Here is a 21,766-nt window from a genome sequence, read left to right on the forward strand (position 1 = left end):
AATAACAACAGAAAATGCTGGAAACACTCAGCAGGCCAGGCAGTCTAGTAAACCTTCTCTGAACTGCTTCCAATGCATTTACATCCTTCCTTAAATAAAGAAACCAATACTGTACACAGTATTCCAGATGTGGTCTCACCAATGCCCTGTATAACTGAAGCATAGCCTCCCTACTTTTGTATTCAATTCCCCTTGCAATAAATGATAACATTCTATTAGTTTTCCTAATTACTTGCTGTATCTGCATACTAACCTTTTGCGATTCAGGCACTAGGACACCCAGATCCCTCTGCATCTCAGAGCTCTGCAATCTCTCACCATTTAGTTAATATGCTTCTTTTTTATTCTTTCTGCCAAAATGGACAATTTCACATTTTCCCACTCCATTTGCCAGATCTTTGCCCACTCACTTAACCTATCTATATCCCTTTGTAGCCTCCTTATGTCCTCTTCACAATTTACTTTCCTACCTATCTTTGTATCATCAGCAAATTTAGCAACCATACCTTCGGTCCCTTCATCCAAGTCATTTATGTAAATTGTAAAAAGTTGAGGCCCCAGCACTGATCCCTGTGGCACACCACTTGTTACATCTTGCCAACCAGAAAATGACCCATTTATGCCTACTCTCTGTTTCCTGTTAGCTAGCCAATCTTCTATCCATGCCAATATGTTACCCCCTATACCATGGGCTTTTATTTTCCACAATAACCTTTGATGTGGCACCTTATCAAATGCCTTCTGGAAATCTAAGTACAGTACATCCACCGGTTCCCCTTTACCTACAGCATATGTTACTTCCTCAAAGAACCCCAAATAAATTGGTTAAACATGATTTCCCTTTCACAAAACCATGCTGACTCTGCCTGATTACCTTGACCTTTTCTAAGTGCCCTGCTATAATGCCTTTAATAATAGCTTCTAACATTTTCCCTATGACAGATGTTAAGCTACCTGGCCTGTAGTTTCCTGCTTTCTGTCTCCCTCCCTTTTTGAATAAAGGAGTTACAATCGATATTTTCCAATCGAATGGAATCTTCCCCGAATCTAGGGAATTTTGGAAAATTAAAACCAACGCATCAACTATCTCACTAGCCACTTCTTTTAAGACCCTAGGATGAAGTCCATCAGGACCCGGGGACTTGTCAGCCCGCAGCTCCAACAATTTGCTCAGTACCACTTCCCTGTTGATTGTAATTTTCTTGAGTTCCTCCCTCCCTTCCATTTCCTGATTTACAGCTATTTCTGGGATGTTACTTGTATCCTCTAGTGAAAACCGATGCAAAATATCTATTCAATTCAACTGCAATCTACTTATTTTCCATTATTAATTCCCCAGACTCACTTTCTATAGGACCAACGCTCACTTTGTTAACTCTTTTCTTTTTAAAAAATCTATAGAAACTCTTACTATCTTACTTATTACTGTTGTTTTATTTATTATTACTGTCTTTCTATTAGTATTTCTATTAGTATTTCTATTAGTATTTTATCATTGTTATGCCATATTTATTCCAATGTTGGGAGGACTCGTAAAAATCAGCATTTCATTGTGCAGTACACACGTCCGCTGCATATATGACAAATAAAATTGAATTGAATTGAATTGAATTTATATTTCTATCTAGCTTTCTCTCGTACTCTAATTTTTCTCTCCCTATTAATCTTTTAGTTATTCTTTGCTGTTTTTTATATTCTATCCAATCTTCTGACCTGCCACCCATCTTTGTGCAATTATATGCTTTTTCTTTAAGTTTGATACTATCTTTAACTTTTTTAGTTAACCACGGATGGTGGGTCTTCCCCTTGGAATTTTTCTTTCTCGTTGGAATGTATATATTCTGTGTATTCTGAAATATCCCCTTAAATGTCTGCCACTGCAACTCTATTGACCTATCCCTTAACCCAATTTGCCTGTTCACTTTAGTTAGCTAAAGTGAAAAGGTAAGTTTAAAAAGCCTGTTAAGCATCTGTCAACTAGATGCTACTGAGATTAATTGGGTTCCCCACCGCTGTCTGTCGAGTCTGCTCAGCGCTGACAGACCTGACATTGGGAAAGGCACGTGGCAGCGGGTTCCCGACCTGCTGTCAAAAAAAATACTTTCCCACCCGACCCACCACCGATCCCACCTGCTGACCCCTGTAAAATTCTGACCTTTATCTCTCTCTCCTCCTTTGTGAAGCTCCTTAAAACTCACCTCTTTGACCAAGCAACTGTCCTAATATCTCCTCATGTGGCTCGGTGTCAAAGTTTGTTTGATAACACTCCTGTGAAGGCATTAAAGGCACTAAATAAATGCAAATTGTTGTTGTTGTTGAAGAGCAAATTTAGGACCAATGTCAGGAAGTATTTTCTACATAGAGGGTAAGATGCTAGACTCATTTAAGAAAAAAAAACTATTTTTCTGACTTTGCATTCCTGGAAGAGAGCCTCACCCACCAAGAGTGTACATCAGAAATTCTGCTACACTGCACAATTTTCTCCTCGTTATTTTAAATAGTTGAAAAAACACGTGCAGTGTGTCGTATATTTTCCAAAATGCCCTGTCAACAGAAGAGGCTCTATGCTAAGAGCACAAAGTTGGAAAATTACGGCTCAGATTCTGTAATTGGAAGATGATTGAGTTGGTATTCTAGAAAGGGGAGATCAATTCCACTGAAGGGCCTTATTCATTCAAAACCATCTTCTGCTAACTCCAGAACTTTAACCCAAAATTTTGTGCACATGTACAACAACATTTTGGCCTATCACTCAAAACACTATTATTTGATCGTTCCGCTATTGTTGTTGTTATTGATGTCATTAATTTCCATTGTTTTTGGTCTGTTTTGTTTACTCCTCCCTCTCAGCCATAATAGTTTAGATCCTTTCACCTAAAACTGTTTTTATACTGGAGTGAGTGGAGTGTTTGTGCTACTGCGGCAACCCTAATGTTAGCTGGTCAGACGTGCTAAATTCAGCTATCAGGAAGATCCAGTAAATGTGAGTCATAGAGTCAGAGGGCTGAATTTTGTCATTGGGGGCGGGCTGGGGGCGTGTCAGGTGGTCGTCGTGTCCGGACTCCGCCTTCGATGTGAGGCGGGACAAATGAGTGATTTTGCCCTAATTGGGCACTTGATTTCCAGTGTGTGGGACCCCCTGGCCCAATGAGTCTTTTGATGCTGAAACTCACCTCTGATGACATTGTAGCGGTTCGTGTAGATCGCCACTAAATAAGAGAGTTTGACTTCGACGAACTATAAATAAGTTGTTTATTTACAGGAACAGGCTAATTACATCAGGTAAGATAGCAGGTAAGATGGCTGACTGTAGGAGCACCGTGGTGTAAGTCTTGTCCCAGCGGGGACTCCACGAGGACTGAGTTCGCAGTCCTGTGGGGAGCGTGATGACGTCATCGCATTTGTGTTGTGACGTCATTACGTTGCTCGCGTTTCCCGCGCTTAGGGCGTCACGTGATGCGCGTCGTTGCGTCGCTGGCCGTTGAGGCTGAAGTCGGGAGGCCGGGCTGTGCCGGTGCTTGCCGCGGGAGCGGAAGATTGCGTCGCTCCCGTCAGCTGGCTGTTGAGGCCGAAGACGCTAGGCCGGGCTGTGCCGGTGCTTGCTGCAGGAGCGGAAGATTGTGTCGCTCCTGTCGGCTGGCCGTTGAGGCTGAAGACGCTAGGCCGGGCTGTGCCGGCGCACGCACATTACATTGTACGTGACGTGACGTCAGTGCGCTAGGGCGCGTCTTAAAGGGGCAATGGCCCCAACAGGTAAGTTAAAAGGGCAACGACCCCAAAAGGTAAGTTAAACATACAGTAAGGTAAGTTAAAGGGAATTATGTGTCTCAATGTAAGGGACAACCAGTGGTACCGCCACATAGGCCCCCCCAGAATTCGCTTTAACGAAAGTCCAAGGATGAGATGGTCTGACGAGCTGGTGGTCATGGCGGTCGTGCTGTCTCGACTTGGTAGGCGAGGTATGAAGATGCTGCTCGTGAGCGGATCCTTACGCACGTCGTGGCGAATAAAACGTATCCGTCAGGCGAAGGACCGTGGAGACGTGCGAAACAGCAGGCCTTGTCAGAGTGACGAGCAGGTTGGGCGGATGCGGGCGATGTCTCCGTTGGCTGGTGAGCGAAACCTTCGGGAGGCTGGAACGCACGGAACGGTGCGTGCCATAGTGCTACGACGTGAACACAACGGAGGGTGAAGAGTTGCTGCGTTGATCAGTGATCGGTGAGGCTAGCAACTTTCACGTGGCTGATCGCGGCCGCAGGATGCCCGTTGGACCCGTCCTCGATGTGTGCAGCTTCAGTCGACGTTTGCGTTTGTTAAAGGGAAAACTGGAGAAAGGGCGGCAACGGTCCAGGTTGTTGTTGCTTTCAGGAGGGGTTAACTCTGCCTGGAGGGCGGCAACACTTGTAACTGTTGTAGATTTAGGAGAAAACAGCCGGGAGGGCGGCACGCTTTTTGTTCACGCCGAATCGTGTAGTAGGTAACACAACCAGCAGGCTGAAGGGCTGGTGCGTCGTCGGCGGGGAAAGAGTTGTCGGTGTTCACGAGGGATGGGTTCTCGTGGTTCGCGAGGGATGGGTCCTCATGCGCGACGAGTGCGTCCTCGTGTTTTGCGGGGGTGAGTCCTCGTGGTATCCACGCGGGGCGCGCTCCGATCTTGTGGGTCCGAACATGCTGTACCCCGCGCTTGGAGAGATGTATACTTGCTGTTGCTTTGGATGTAGAGGCGGACGATCCGTGTGGCGGTAGAAGAGTCGAATACGGAGACCGTGAGCACGTGCGTGGTCTGTGCCGCATCGATGTTCTCGGCGAACAGGGCTTCTACCTGCATAAAGCATGAGGGAGACCGTGGCTCCCTGATTGCGGTAGCGACAGCAGAACGGCTGATGCTTCCATAGCGTGCTTCGTTTGTGAAAGACGTTCACAAACCCACCAATTGTAGCGCTGGTGGATGACGGTTGCCGTTGGTCGTGCTCTACCTCTGTGACATCGTTCGTGAAAAACGGGCTCACCTCCAAGCTGCGCTTCCATTGCGAATACGTATGCAAAGACGGGGTCGCTTTTGGTGGAATCGGTGTTAGGCGGTTGCTGTTCCGTGGTTGTTCGTCGGTTGTGCTTTGGTCGTCTTGAGTGAAGACGAGGTTCAGGCGCGCGTTGCTACCGTGAAAATCGTTCACGGATACGGGTTCACCAATTGTAGCATTGGAATTGATGAGCTCCCGTACTCACGTCGTGGGGTCACCAATGTAGCGGTTCGTGTAGATCGCCACTAAATAAGAGAGTTTGACTTCGACGAACTATAAATAAGTTGTTTATTTACAGGAACAGGCTAATTACATCAGGTAAGATAGCAGGTAAGATGGCTGACTGTAGGAGCACTGTGGTGTAGGTCTTGTCCCAGCGGGGACGCCACAAGGACTGAGTTCGCAGTCCTGTGGGGAGCGTGATGACGTCATCGCGTTTATGTTGTGACGTCATCACATTGCTCGCGTTTCCCGCGCTTAGGGCGTCACGTGATGCGTGTCGTTGCGTCGCTGGCCGTTGAGGCCGAAGTCGGGAGGCCGGGCTGTGCCGGTGCTTGCCGCGGGAGCGGAAGATCACGTCGCTCCCGTCGGCTGGCCGTTGAGGCCAAAGACGCTAGGCCGGGCTGTGCCGGTGCTTGCTGCAGGAGCGGAAGATTGCGTCGCTCCTGTCGGCTGGCCAGTGAGGCCGAAGACGCTAGGCCGGGCTGTGCCGGCGCACGCACATTACGTCGTACGTGACGTGACGTCAGCGCGCTAGGGCGCGTCTTAAAGGGGCAATGGCCCCAACAGGTAAGTTAAAAGGGCAACGGCCCCAAAAGGTAAGTTAAACATACAGTAAGGTAAGTTAAAGGGAATTATGTGTCTCAATGTAAGGGACAACCAGTGGTACCGCCACAACATCATCTATGCAGCTGCATTTAAGGCCTGCAAGCAGCCTTGGTTCTTTTTCTGCCTTACAACTTGAGCATAATACTTCTGAGGGATTTGTGCAAAAACCATGTCAGGCACCAGATCAAAGTGCGCATCCCGATTCGATGAGAACTCCCTCCAAGCTCTGGTGGAGGGAGCAATAGCAAATAAGGAAGAGCTGTCTCCTTCTTCAGGGAGGAAAAAACCTCCCCAACAGACCAAAGCTGTGTGGCTGCAAGTGGCACAGGAGGTGAATGCCATTTCAATGTGCAGCAGAACCTGGCTGCAGTGCAGAAAGAGGTTTCATGACCTTCTCCACACAGGAAAAGTGAGTATTCCATCCCCATGACCCTCAATCTGATCCCCATCGCCTCTCATCACCAGCGCTCTGCTTTGTCAACTTCTTCCTCCACATCCCACTTGACACTTACATCCCTGTACCCTTAACCATTCCCTCTCTCTGTATGTTCACATTCACTAACTATTCGACTATGCAGCCCTCACACTCCCTAACACTGCGATGCAATGACAACTTACAACACACAGGGAGGGCCCTTGGTCTTGGCACCTCACTCCATCTTTGTGTCCTTCTAAGCATCTATGCTATGGATTCTCTACACTCACTCCTTCATTCTCACTCAAACTCCACTTGTCTCCCTCATTGCAGGAAAAGAGAGCCCACAATAAGAGGGAGAGGGAGAGGGTGAGGAGAGGAGGAGGGCCACCCTCAATAGCCCAGCTCACCACTGCAGAGGAGGTGGCCCTGGAGATCGTGGGAGAGGAGGAGGATGCGCAAGTGGGGATGAACAGACGGGTGCATCACAGCAAGCTGGTGACAGAATAGTTTTTCATCTCTCTCGCTGACATTGCATGAGTGACTGATATTGATTCTGATGCTCTAACAGATTGACTTCTGATCATCTGCACAAGTCAATGTGCATGCAACGTTTATCTCACATGTCTAACTCTTTCCTTTACTCCCCCACAGGACCATCGACAGCCCCCCTCCCCACTGTCCAGGAGGAACAGCCTGAGCCCCCCGACTCCTCAGAAGAAGCTGCAACCTCTGAGGGTGCAGTGTCAGCAGAATTCAGCGCACCCAGCACCAACGCAGACACTCACACCTCGGTGGGACCTTCGGGACATAGAGTAGAGTTGTCAGCTGGTGAATCACAGCTCACAAGTGAGCATAAGCAGATGGTGGAGACAGGGACAGCAGTGGAGAGTCCTGGTTGGAGGGCACAGGACTCTCCCAGCTCAGCTCCACTGCATGTCAACCCTGTACCTCTGGGTCCATCTAGAAGGAGAGCAGTGCTGGAACTCCTGGAACAGGGGCGGGAGTCTCTGGCAGGTTTTGTCTCTAGGGTCGCTGTGAGTGTGGAGCAAATGGAGGAGTGCATTGCTAACATGAGCAGGGCATTTGTGGAGGCGTTGGCGCATGAGCACATCACCACGGAAAGGATGGCAACCTCTATGGAAAGGATGGCTACCTCAGTGGTAAGGCTGGCTACCGTAGAGGAGAGGATGGCTACGGTAGAGGAGAGGATGGCTAGAGCCATGGAGGAGCTTAGTCGCCAGGGTCGTGAAAACATGGTCATTGTTCAGAATAGACTGACATCTCTTGAGGAGCGATGGTCAGCTATTGAGCAGAGAAAGCAGACCTTCATGGAAGTCCTCTGGAGTAGGACTTCCAGTACAGAAACGGGTCCTCATGGCCACCCTGAAGTGCAGCAAGGAAATGTCAAGTCACTTGCTAGCTCTGAAGTGGGGCTGACCCATGAGAGGGATGTTGGTGGCAAAGAACAAGGAAGTGGGGGCTCCTCTCCAAGTGCTCACACGACCATGCCACTGCAGATCCCTCAGTCAGAGCCCCCTCAGAGTCTCCACCCAACTGAGATCGGCGTCTCAGCCCCTGCACAGCCGCAGGAGCAGCAGACTGTTGCCGAGCCCTCACGGTCTCGCAACCCCAGAGGACGCCCACCAAAGGTGTCGAGGCAGGAACAGCAAGAATGTGAGCAAGGGACCTCCACATCTGCTGAAGCCACAGAGGAAGCACCACATAGGAGCACGCATAAGAGGAAGATAAAGCACAAGTAGTCACAAGGGTAGTCACTTGGGTGTTCTGTTGTGTTTATTTTTGAAAAGCCATCTGTGACTTTGTGATAAAAAAACTTGATGGCAAACTGTTGAAGTTGTGGCCTGTGTCATTTTGCAAATGGGACTTCCACATTGAAGGCTTAGGGTGACTTGCAACTGTCAGTATAGTGGTCAGAGTGATAGGAATCCACAGGTTCTTGGCCATTGTCGATGCTCTGGTAAGAAGATGCGAGGCTAAAGTTTTTGATTGGGCAGGCTAAGCAAATCTGGCCAACATGAGTGCGTCCCTTGCATCCTGGGCAGCAATGTGCTTGCATGCTGCTGGCGCTGGTTGATAAGCCTCCACAAGCTGTTCGTTGTTGCTCTCCTCCTCCTCATCTGAGGAGGCTATGCGATGAACCACCTGTACCTCAGGCAGCTGCAAACCACGATGTTGTGCCATGTTGTGAAGTGCACAGCAGACCACGATGATTCTGGAGACCCTGACTGCTGAGTACTGCAGGGCTCCACCTGATCTATCAAGGCATCTGAATCACATCTTCAGCAAGCTGATGGTTTGCTCGATTATGGATCTGGTGGAAATGTGGCTGGAGTTGTAGCGCTCCTCAGCTTCATTGGATGGGCTCCTCAACGGCGTCATTAGCCATGACCTCAGGGATAGCCCTTATCTCCAAGTAGCCATCCGTAATGTTGGTCTGGCGGACTGAAGAGCGGGGGCACACTAGACTGCCGCAGGATGAAGAAGTCATGGCAACTGCCAGGGTACTTGGCGCAAACATGCAAAATTTCCCTCTTGTGGTCACACATTAGCTGCATGTTGAGGGAGTGGACGCCCTTGCGGTTGACAAAAATACCTGGATTGTGATGCGGTGCCTTAAGGGCCGCATGTGTGCAGTCAATGATGCCCTGCACCCTTGGAAAGCCTGCCAGATTAGCAAATGCAACCGCACGCGCGGTTACACTTGCTCGATACTTGGAGAAGCTGATGTAATTGTGCGCGATGGCAAAGAGGGCATCGGTTACCTGCGTGATGCAAGTGCATGCAGCTGGCTAGGAGATGCCGCTGATGTCTGCTGCTGATCCTTGGAATGAGCCTGATGCAAAAAAGTTGAGTGCGGTGGTAACTTTGACAGCCACTGGTAAGGGGTGTCCACCCGCTCCTCTGGGCTCCAAGTCTTGCTGCACCATTGTGCACATGTCACCCACTACCTCTCACGAAAGTCTGAGCCTCCTTTGGCACTGCTGCTCAGTCATGTTGAGGTAGCTCATCCTCTGTCTGTAGACCCTGTTTTGGGGGTATCTCCTGCGGCGACGTGTTTCCATGCGCTGGCGCCTTCTGGCCTGTGCAGCTTCAGGTGGGTGAGCAGCAACTTGGCGCTCCTGTTGTTGCTCCTGCTGTTGTTCATGGTTCTGCTGCTGCCGCGGCTGGTCTTCATCCGAATCTGATGTCCAGAAGGAAAGGAAATAAATGGTTCCCATGCTTCTGGTATATGCCTCAGTTGAGGAAGCGCTCAGTCAAGGTGGGGAGAGGGGTTTCCCAGGAGGTCACACTGGAGATGGGTGTCAGGTTCCAACTTCCACAACAATGAGTATGCCTGCTAAAAGTTCCCCCAGACCTGAGACAACAAAGTTCTGCCACCTGCAAATGATCATTGGTGAAAACTCCTTTTTAATGGTGGAGCTGCAGCTGTTAGTAAGCCATCCACTTGTGAGGCCGCCAGGATTAACTGGCGTGTTCCAGAGGAGACGTGCAGCACGGGGGAAATGTGTTAAACTCACAAAGGCCTCTCAAAATGGTATTATAGAGGCCCTTAACTGGTTGTTAAGGGCCTTAAGGGCCTATCCCACCTCTTGGAGGCGGGATGGAAACGGGGTCTGAAACCCCGATTTTGGGAAAATTGCTCGGAGGTGGGCTGGAGGCGGGATCGGATCCGCTCGCCATTTTTTGTGATTTTAACACCTCACATGGCTCCAAACCCGCCTCCACGGGCCTGGCAAAATCGAGCCCAGAGAGTCATAATGGCACAGAAGGAGGCCATAAGGCCCATCGAGTCCGCGCTGGCTCTCTGTAGAGCAATCCAGTCAGTCCCATTCCCCCGCTCTATCCCCGTAGCCCTGCAAAGTTTATTTCACTCAAATGCCTATCCAGTCTTCCCTTGAAAACAATGATTGTCTCTGCTTCCAGCACTTCCGTTGGTAGCGAGTTCCAGGTCCCTACCACTCGCTGCGTAAAAAAGTTTTTTCTCACATTCCCCCTGTATCTCTTGCCCAAAACCTTAAATCTGTGTCCCCTAGTCCTTGTACCATAAACTAGAGGGAACAGCATTTCCCCGTCTAGTCTATCCAAACCCGTCATAATCTTGTACACCTCTATCAAATCACCCCTCAACCTCCTTTGCTCTAATGAAAATAAATACAGCTTCTCCAACCTGTCCTTGTAGATAAAGTGTGGTGACCAGAACTGGATGCAATACTCCAGTTGTGGCCTAACCAGCATTTTATAAAGGTTCAGCATAACTTCTCTACTTTTGTACTTAATACCTCTATTTATGAAGCCAAAGATCCCATATGCTTCAGGGACCTATGCACATTAACTCCAGGTCCCTCTGTCCCTGCACACTCTTTAAAACTGTGCCATTAATTGAATTTTGCCTCTCCCTGTTCCTTCTCCCAAAATGCATCACCTCACACTTCTCTGTATTAAATTCTATCTGCCACTTGTCTGCCCATTCTGCTAGCCTTTCTATGTCCTGCTGCAGTCGATTGGTATCATCCTGGCTGTTTGCCACACCCCCAAGTTTGGTGTCATCGGCAAATTTAGAAATTCTACTCTGTATTCCAATATCCAGGTCATTTATATATCACAAATAGCAGTGGCCCCAGCACTGACCCTTGGGGAACACCACTGTCTACCATCCTCCAGTCTGAAAAACAGCCATTTACCACAACTCGCTGTTTTCTGTCCTTAAGCCAATTCCTTATACAAGCTGTCACTGACCCACCTATTCCATGAGCCTCAATGTTGTTAACCAGCCTTCTATGTGGTACATTATCAAATGCCTTCCTAAAATCCATGTAGACAACATCCATTGCATTCCCTTCATCAATCCCCCCTGTTCATCAAAAAATTCAATTAGATTAGTCAAACACGATCTGCTTTTTACAAATCAGTGTTGGCTCTCCTTAATTAGCTTAAACCTCTCCAAGTGCCCAATTTTTTCCTTGATTATTGTTTCTAAAACTTTACCCACCGCTGATGTTAAACTGACCGGCCTGTAATTACTAGGATTGTCCTTACACCCTTTCTTGAACAATGGTGCCATATTTGCCACTTTCCAATCCTCAGGCACCTCCCCCGCATCTAGGGAAGATTGGAAAATTATGGCAAACCCTTCTGCTATCTCCTCCCCCAAATCCCTTAGCAACTTGGGATGCAAGCCAGCTGGACCAGGCGACTTATCCACTCTAAGCATACCCAGCCTTTCTAGTACATCCTGTCTATCAATTTTCACCCCTTCCATTGCTTCTACCTTTTCCACTTCCGCTGATATTTTGTCAGCATCCACCTCCTCAGTAAACACCGATACAAAGTACTCATTGAGTATTCTAGCCTTGCTCTGCGCCTCTAAGCATATATCACCTTCTTTGTCCCTAATAGGCCCCACCCCACCTCTTACTACCCACTTATTGTTTACACGCCGGTAGAAGATTTTTGGGTTCCCTTTTATGTAAACCGCCATTCTACTCTCATGTTCTCTCTTTGCCAATCTTATCAATCTTATTTTCACCTTCACTTCCCCCCTCAAGTTATTGTATTGGATCTGGTTCTCCCTTGAAGAATTCACCTGACATGCATCAAACAGCCTCTTTTTTTGTTTCATCATCTTCTCTATCTCCCTCGTCATCCAAGGAGCCCTTGCTTTGGTTCCCTTACCCTTCCCTCTTGTTGGAGTCTTCTCAGTAGCCACATTTAGTGAATACGACAGGTAGCTGTTGACTGTGTGAGACTGGCAGTACAAACAGCCCACTCACACCAATAAAAAAGGACCTTTTAACACTTCCAGGAGCTGGGGATAGATCAAGATATATCACCTAAATCTTGCTGTCATGGTGCTTTTGTTTCTATTGTAGATTGTATTTTTCAATCAGTGCACAGAGATTAAACTTGTTGTTATAATCAATTTCTTTAATGGTAAAGGAGTAGATGGATCAGTTGTGTACATATATACCCATTAGGTACTGGCATTTTATGCTCAATAATGAGTTATGGTACTTAATGCAGGCCAATATCACCCCTGCTTTATTTCATTTATGTACGGTATGCCCAATAAATGACGACCCAGCATCATCCAGAGCTGCAATACGATACTTTTCATTCAAGAAAACATTTTGCATACAGAACATTTAGCAGGTATTGCCACTATCACTCGACTCACATTGCCTTCAAGTGCATTATAAGGGTTAATTTTAACTGAGGGTGAGAATCGGGGCTGCTGGGGCCGAAGTGAGCGGTTAGCCATCCGGTTCTCCAGAGCATGAGGCCTGGGAGTTTTTGCATCTCCCAACACTGACTCCTGCCTCAAGTTAACAGGAATGGTGGGAGTAGTCAATCGCCGATGGCCGGCCACTGCCAGGGACCCGTGGAAATGGTCCCCAGCATTGTGAGTTAGGAAGGACGGGAGGTCAGGAACAATCAGGGCCAACCTCAGTAGGGGAGGTCCATGGTGTCCTTGTTGGGTCAGGGAGAGTACTCCTGCGCCATAAAGAACTTTAAAAAAATGTATTAAAAAAATTACATTATCATCTTCTGGTCACAATGCTGGTGGGTCCAGGACTTAGTCAGACCACAGTTAAAATCGTGGGCATGTCCGAATGACGTCCTCAGACTGCGACTTCACCACTTAAAGCAAGCCCTGCTTTTCTGGGGCAGGTGCCTTTCCCAAAGCTCAAAAGATGCCAATTAAAATGTCAACCACCGTAAACAGTCTGGGAATGGTGGGGGAAGTTCCCAAACCTGATATTAAACCTCCGCCTGCACCTTTCTCACCGGACAGGGTTAAAATCGTCCCTATAGTTGCATAACCCAGCCTATTTCAGACCCTGAACGTAAATAACAATTCCCAATCTCTCACAGGCATGCATGAATCCATGCACAGCTGACAACAGCCTAAATTATCACTGCACCCAAATAAAGCTATAATCAGAACAGCAGAAAAAGACTCACTAATAATCCAGTCTCATTTAAAACATCCCGAGAGATTCGTACCCATCCCAACAATTAACAACAGTTGCTTCAATTAAGCCAGTATAATCTATAAACCAACTGATAAAAGACAATGAAATGTTGTATGGTTTTCTCCAAATTTTCCAATCTGCAGTACACAGGCTCTAGGGAGCCCACTGGAACAAACAATTTAAAATCAGCTACATGATTCTCAGGCTTGACAGAAAATTAGTAGCCAATGAAAACTCTCCCTTCACCAATTTCTGCAGTTCAATAGCAGGCATAGGCCGGAATTTTCTTTACCTGGATGGGTCAGCGTGGCCAGTCGCGACCCTGTTGCTGCTTCCATCCCGCTCCAGGAATCGACTTTGCACTAATGGGGCCTATTAAGCCCACCCAGCACGTTACCCAACCCAATTAAATAGTGCAGGTCTGATGCATTGTGGTCTATTTTATTTGGATACCCCACCACCATTATGAGCTTAATTCGTGTTTTCAGAGCCCAACTGCAACTCAATTTCTTACACTGTGAAACTGTTAATCTCTGTCCAAAGCAGGTGAATCACTTTAATGTACTTAGCACTTCTTTTCCCAGGAACATTGGTGATAACAAAAACTCACCTACTAAGAGAGATAGAAACTGCAACTAGTGTGTGAAAAGCAGCATTATTGTACTCTCAACTCATGTTATGAGTACAACTTAGCTGCAGAGGAAGTTCAGGCCAAATTTCTTCTCCTCCCCAAATGCAAATTGGGCGATTGCACCCAAAGTGTACTCCACCCCACGGTACATGAACCCACCCATATTAGCAGGTTCAGGTCATCTTAATAGCCCTGATATTACTCCAGTGCTGGAAGACTCCTTAGAAGGAACTTACAACCAAAGGTTTGGAGAGCAAAGTTTACTGCCTCTGCAGGTCTGATAGGCATAAGCACTAAAGCCCAGTTGCTGTGGGCGCTGTCGTGTTTGGGTCTCTGTTAAGTAGAGACCCAGGAAAATAATTTGGGAGGCACAGGCACGTCAGTCCTGCTTCATTACCTTCCCATTTGCATGCCTGTATCTGTCCAGGTGCAAGCACTTCATGTCCTCCCCAGGGATACCCCTGGAAGTGTACATGAATCTGGAATCGTGGCTCTCCACCATTTTTTCCTGTACTTCACGCCCAGGTAACACCCCGGGTACAAAGGAGTGTAAAATTGGCCCCTTTAAGTATCAAATTTCCACAGAACGTTACTCATTGAACACACAGTGGTCCTTCATAGCGGACGTGGTTCAGTTGGTAACACCCTCGCCTCTGAGTCAGAAGGTTTGTGAGTTCAAGTCCCACTCCAGGCACAAAAAATCTAGGCTGACACTCCAGTGCAGTACTGAGGGTGTGCTGGACTGTCGGAAGTGCCGTCTTTCGGATGAGACATTAAACCGAGGCCCCGTCTGCTCTCTCAGGTGGATGTAAAAGATCATATGGCACTATTTTGAAGAACAGCAGGTGAGTTATCCCCAGAGTCTTAGCCAATAGTTAGCCCTCAATCAACATCTGAAACAAATTATCTGGTCAGGATCACATTGCTGTTTGTGGGAGCTTGCTGCGCGCAAATTAGCTACTGCATTTCCTACATTACAACAGTGACTACACTTCAAAAAAGTACTTCATTGGCTGTAAAGCGCTTTGGGGCATCCAGTGGTCATGAAAGGTGCTATATAAATACAAGTCTTTCTTTTTACCCCATAGAATGCATTCTCTTGATTTTTTTCAACAAGAATTTTTTAATGTCAATTTTATTTTTTAGTATAATTTATTATAGTTTATTCTCTAACGTGACTTGACAATGCAAGGATTCTGATGCTATCGTGTTATACACATTGAAGACCAAGGTCAATAATATAAGACAGTTGAAAAGTGAATTTTCTTCCCAGTTTATGCAAAGTTTTTAATGGGGGAACTAGAGCAGATGTGCTATCAAATCAGTCTGCTTATCAGTTCCTAGAATAATTATTATTTGGCTACAGAAATATGTGTCAATAGTACAAGAATCAAGTAAAATCTCTTATTCCAGCAGGAAAATTAATTGCTCTCTAGTTTATTCCTTCTGCAGATCACAGAAGCAAATGGCTTGCATTTTCCAAACGTGATACCAGTTAACAATTCATTGTTATTTTTCTAATTTTTAAATTTAAATTAGAAGTCTTACAGAGAATTCCAAATCATTTCAGGCTCAATAATTCAAACCCTACCAAGGAAGATTAATAGTAACTGACAGTATTGAATGATGGTTCCATTGCTTTGTAGCTGTTAATAGAATGTATTAAATTACATTAATATATCATTTTATTTTATTGCAAAATTGATTCTTTTTTATATAATAGATTCTTCACAGGAAAGTTTAGCTGCAAGAGTAAAATAAATAACATGAAATCCGTATTAGGCCAAAGCTTTATCTCTCTTATCTTTTTCAAAAAACCATCTTACGATTTCTTCATTCCAGCTGAATTTCACTTATCACAGATTAGATCATGGTTTCTGAACGGGGTTCCATGGGAGTGGTCAAACCATTGGATTCACAATAATACCTCTTTCTTGCATGCATACGGATTTCAAAAATCTTTGGAAACAACACATACAACTTACTTCCGAGCTCTAGTTTCATTTTGTAGAAATAAAAAAAGACAAACAAAAAGAAAGTAAACAACATAACGACATAAAACAAAGCATAAAATAATATCAATTTGACACAATAGTTACACACATATTAGAACAGACTGGGGTACAAACGAACACATTTAATTTAATTTAACCCTTTGAAAAATAAAAGGTTTTTGTGAAACAAATCTGTTCCATCAAACAATTTTCTAAAATGGATATTCTGAAATAAATGCAATTTTGAATATTTGGGACAGAATTCTAACAAAAGGTTCAACATACCAACACATATTTACATCAGAATGGTACAGTGGTAGAAACACAAAGAATTATAATCTTGTATTATTTTTGGAAGCTTTGCAAAAATGTTACCATGTGATTCAAAGGGTTAAACACGGGCCCTAACATAAAACCAACCCAACACAACAAACTAAAAGACACATGCAGCACTTTTCACAAATTAGCAAAAATATTGAAAAGTATTATTTACTGCCGTGTTACACAAAAAGGAATGTGGATAGAAATGTTTTGAATTTTTGTCTCTGAAACTTATAGGGGTAATTCTGTGATCTTCGCTGGAAAGGGGGCACAGATTGAAGATAGAGCGATAACACGCCGTTCTCCTAACTGTGTGAATAGGGCTCCCCGCTGGGAGTGTGCACAGTCACAGAATTACCCCCTAAATTTAAGTATGCATTATCAAAAGTATATATAATAATAAAAAAATTCAGATTTAAATACAGGAAGCAGTTTTAACACATCAATTAGACATTTATGATTAAAAATTCTAGCATGATATTAACAATCATTTGAAAGAGAGAAAAAAAAGTTTTTTAAAGTGTACATGCACTCTAAGAACTGATGATACAAACAATTGCAGGTAAAAGTTCTGCTTCACTAATTTTCCTGAAAAGTTGACTTAAGTATAAAGTGATGGAAGGCCATTTTACACTCTTATTTCTTTGTCCCTAAAATTAGTGATGATAGAAATTTTACCCTGTTGTTTTGTAAAACAAAAGCATTGGCAAAGATAGGAGCAATACTCACTGATGGATGGCTTGCAAGAATTTGCGTTGGTGCTTCCTCACTTTTGCATGGTCTATCTTTTTAACTAATTTTGTGTTTTTATATATTAACCATGTTTCCCTGAGAACATTGGCAGCAGCATTTTTCACCTGTACAAGAAAGTTTAGAGTCAGTTTCTATGCACATTTGGGTACAGAGCATGTTTTTTTTAAATACACAAGACGCTATGAAACAAATGAGCCGAATATCAATCTTCTATCACAGATTACTTTAGCCCAAATAGCATCTGGATCTGTGGTTATGAGAAGATGCAACACATAGGGCTGGATTTTGATACTGGAGGCGTGTATGAGGCGGGACTACAACTTTTGGGTTTGTAGTCCCGCCTCCATTGAGTTGTGGCCAACCCACGCGATTTTCACTTGATTGACCTTGTTGAACCCGCCCAGCGGGCTCAGCTGGCCAATTAAGGGCCACCCAGCAACAGGTGACATCACAGATTGACATTTCATCTGTCAAGAGCTTTTGACAGATGAAATATCAGCATTTGACAGCTCTTTGAAGCTGTCAAACACTGACAATCTGTACACTAAGTTAATTCCTTCTTCTCAGGCTGATTTAGAGATCTCTCCAGAACAGAAAGGTGAATGCTGCAACTTTTGACAGCTCGCGGCCATTCTGCATTCTGTGCCGGTGAGATGAGGGACTCCTGAGACCTGAAGGAATGAAGGCTGTAAAGGTAAGTAAAACTTATTTAAACACTTTACACACACCAAACACACTTTCCTCTGCATTCATGCACACATCACTCACCTGAACACCGGACATCTTGAACGCTCCAAGCCCTTCAGCCCGACGGTCCGCCTCGCTAACTTGGCGCTGCCGGGAATCCCACACTTCAGGGATAAAAATAGGGATTAAGCTAAAAACTGCCTGTTAACTACCTGTTGACAGGCAGTTAATTGGCACTAATCCCCTTCCCGCCTCGGAGATGCGGGTCCCAGCACAGGTCAGGTATCTGCCTCCTTTGAAACTGGCATGGAGGCGGGTTGGGGGCGGGATGGGTTTGTGCCCCCCGATTTCAAGATTTTAACTCCCCACACGCCTCCAATCCTGCCTCAGCGGCCCAATGAAAATCGAGCCCTAAGGCTCCATGGGCTAGACTTTATTATAATCTGCTGTCGTGATACCAAAAGCAATTACAAACATTTTAAAATTGCAGTTCATTTGTCATTGTGAATTGAAACTTTGCTGTGGCACGTAAAATTTAACATAGCTCTTCAATAAAATTCTGGAACCCAGCTATGCCACAAGAGTATAGTTAATTATGGTTCTAGTGTTATGTCATCATTCCCAATATAAGGGTCCAAGGTTTCCGTAAGAAAGGTTACAAATCGCACCACAGTTACTGAGCTACTCCAAGCTAATTGGAGACAGAGCGCAGGATTTTCATTGGGCCGTGGAGGCGGGATTGGAGGCGTGTGGGGGGTTAAAATTGTAAAAACTGGCGGGCAGGCCCAACCCCGCCTCCATCCCGCCTCCAAGCAATTTTCATTAATTCGTGTCTAATGGTCCCATCTCCGTCCCGCCTCCAAGAGGTGGGATAAGCCGTTAAGGCCCTTAACAAGCATCAAATTGCCTCTATAATGCCATTTTGAAAGGTCTTTGTGATTTTAACCCTTTTCCCATGTGAAACACTCCTGTTCTGAAACACGACGGTGAAACCTGGTGGGAGCACAATTGGATTGCTGACTATCAGCTGCAGCTCAACCATTAAAGAGGAGATTTGAACAGCTATTATTTGCAGGTGGCAGGACTTTGTAGTCTCAGGTCTGGGGGAACTTTTAGAAGGTATAACCACAGCTGTGGAAGTTTGGAGCCTGACACCCATCTCCAGTGTGACCTCCTGGGAAACCCCTCTCGCCACCTTCACTGAGCACTTCCTCAACTGAGGCATCTACCAGAAGCATGGGAGCCATTTATTTCCTTCCCTTCTGGACATTATAAGAGGACGAAGACCAGCCACGGCACCAGCACAACCAGGAACAACAGCAGCACCAACAGCAGCAGCACCAACAGCAGCAGCAACAACAGGAGCGCCAATCTGCTGCTCACCCACCTGAAGCTGCACAGGCCAGAAGGGGCCAGTGCATGGAAGCCTGTCAGCGCAGGAGCTACCCCCCAAACAGGGTCTACAGACACAGGGTCAGCTACCTCAACATGTCTGAGCAGCAGTGCCAAAGGCAGCTCCGACATTCACGAGAGGTAGTGGGTGACATCTGCGCAATGCTGCAACAAGACCTGCAGGCCAGAGGACCAGGTGGACAGCCCTTACCAGTAGTCGTCAAAGTCACCACCGCACTCAACTTTTTTGCCTCAGGCTCATTCCAGGGATCAGCAGCAGAAATCAGCGGCATCTCCCAGGCGGCCGCACACAGTTGCATCACGCAGGTAACCGATGCCCTCTTTGCCATCGCGCACAATCACATCCATTTCACCAAGGATCGAGCAAGTGTCACGGCGCGTGCAGTTGGATTAGCTAATCTGGCAGGCTTTCCAAGGGTGCAGGGTGTCGTTGACTGCACACATGTGGCCCTTAAGGCACCCCATCGCAATTCAGGTATCTTTGTCAACCGCAAGGGCTTCCACTCCCTTAATGTTCAGCTGGTGTGTGACCACAAGAAGGAAATTTTGCATGTTTGTGCCAAGTGCCCTGGCAGTTGCCATGACTCCTTCATACTGCGCCAGTCTAGTGTGCCGCCGCTATTCAGTCTCCCAGACCAACTTAACGGATGGCTACTCCGACACAAGGGCTATCCCCTGAAGACGTGGCTAATGACGCCGTTGAGGAGCCCATCCAACGAAGCTGAGGAGAGCTACAAATCCAGCCACATGTCCACCAGAGCCATAATCGAGCAAACCATCGGTTTGCTGAAAATGCGCTTCAGATGTCTGGATAGATCAGGTGGAGCCCTGCAGTACTCAGCAGCCAGGGTCTCCAGAATCGTGGCGGTTTGCTGTGCACTTCACAACATGGCACAGCGTCGTGGCTTGCAGATTCCTGAGGACCAAGTGGCTCGTCACATATCCTCCTCAGATGAGGAGGAGGAGAGCGAAAATGAACATCTTGCAGAGGCCCATCAACCAGCGGCAGCAGTACACGAGAACACTGCTGCCCGGGATGCAAGGAATGCACTCAACTTGACGAGATTTGCTTAGCCTTGCCAGTCAAGCACTTTTGCCTCGCAGCTTCTTACCTGAGCATCGACTGTGGCCAAGGACCAGCGGATTCCTAGCAAATTGACCACCATACTGACAATTGCAAGTAATCCTAAGCCCTCAATGTGGAAGTCCCATTCGCAAAATGACACATGCCACAACTACAGCAGTAGCCATCAGATTTTTTATTTACATTATTCATCTGATGGCTTTTTCACATAAAACATCAAATTTCACCCAAGTGACTACCCTTGTGACTATTTGTGCAGTATCTTTCTCTTACGTGTGCTCCTACGTGGTGCTTCCCCTGTGGTTTCCTGCTGCTTCTGTCTCGACAGCTTTGGCGGGCGTCCTCTGGGGTTGCGAACCTGTGAGGGCTCGGCAACAGTCTGCTGCTCCTGCGGCTGTGCAGGGGTTGAGACGCCGATCTCAGATGGGTGTGGACCCTGGTGGGGCTCTGACCGAGGGCTCTGCAGTGGCATGGAAGTATGAGCGCTTGGAGAGGAGCCCCCACTTCCTTGATGTCTGCCACCAACTTCCCTCTCATGGGTCAGGTCCCCCTCAGCGCTTGCAAGTGGCTTGAGAGCACCTTGCTGCACATCAGGGGGGCCATGGGGACCCGTATCTGCTTTGGCAGTCCTACTCAGAAGGACTTCCATGGAGGTCTGGTTTCTCTGTTCAATAGATGACCATCAATTGACTAGGAGGGGGGGTGGGCTCAGAGGAAGAGACCAGGAAGCTCCAGAGCGATTTGGACAGACTGGGCGATTGGGCGGATAAATGGCAGATGCACTATAATGTGGACAAGTGCGAAGTTATCCACCTTGGGTGCAGGAACGGGAGGGCAAATTATTATTTAAATGGCAATAGATTGGGAGAGGGGGAAGTACAGAGAGACCTGGGTGTTCTTGTACACCAGTCACTGAAGGCGAGCATGCAGGTGCAACAGGCGGTCAAGAAGGCAAACGGTATGCTGGCCTTCATAGCAAAAGGGTTAGAATACAGGAACAGGGATACCTTGCTGCAGCTGTACAGGGCACTGGTGAGACCACACCTCGAGTACTGTGTACAGTTTTGGTCGCCTCATCTGAGGAAGGATGTTCTTGCCATGGAGGGGGTGCAGCGGCGATTCACCAGGCTGATACCAGGAATGGCGGGAATGACCTATGAGGAGAGACTATGTAGTTTAGGGATGTACACACTGGAGTTTAGAAGATTGAGAGGGGACCTCATAGAAGTGTATAAAATTCTGACAGGTCTAGACAGACTGGATGCAGAAGGAATGTTTCCCTTGGCGGGTGAGAACAGAACTAGAGGACATAATTTAAGGATAAGGGCTAAACCATTTAGGACAGAGATGAGGGGGAATTTCTTCACTCAGAGAGTGGTGAACCTGTGGAACTCATTGCCACAGAGGGCAGTGTACGCCAGCTCATTAAATATATTTAAGAGGGAATTAGATATATTTCTACGGGCAAAAGGGGTTAAGGGTTACGGAGAGAAGGCGGGGACGGGATACTGAATTAAAGGATCAGCCATGATCTCATCGAATGGCGGAGCAGGCACGAAGGGCCGAATGGCCTACTCCTGCTCCTATCTTCTATGTATCTATGTATCAATCCTCCAGAGAT

At 46.7% G+C, this 21,766-nt stretch overlaps 1 protein-coding gene across 2 annotated transcripts in view; it reads right to left on the reverse strand.

Annotated features, from left to right (window-relative positions):
- kcnn2 (potassium calcium-activated channel subfamily N member 2) overlaps positions 1-21,766 on the reverse strand; it is a 312,018-nt gene that overhangs the window by 45,509 nt on the left and 244,743 nt on the right. The window contains exons 6-7 of one of the 2 annotated variants that reach the window (XM_085987086.1): positions 16,938-17,065; positions 13,906-15,852 (exon numbers count right to left, since the gene is read on the reverse strand). In XM_085987086.1, the coding sequence (XP_085843212.1) occupies positions 15,795-15,852; positions 16,938-17,065 (186 nt within the window). In that variant the 3' untranslated portion in view covers positions 13,906-15,794. Of the gene's footprint in view, positions 1-13,905; positions 15,853-16,937; positions 17,066-21,766 lie in introns of those variants that run through there. The other variant, XM_085987085.1, reaches the window with a different exon arrangement.

This window comes from Somniosus microcephalus, chromosome 1 (assembly GCF_052327205.1).
Source record: "Somniosus microcephalus isolate GS21.2 chromosome 1, FLI_Smic_1.0, whole genome shotgun sequence".
Classification (NCBI taxonomy): Eukaryota; Metazoa; Chordata; class Chondrichthyes; order Squaliformes; family Somniosidae; genus Somniosus; species Somniosus microcephalus.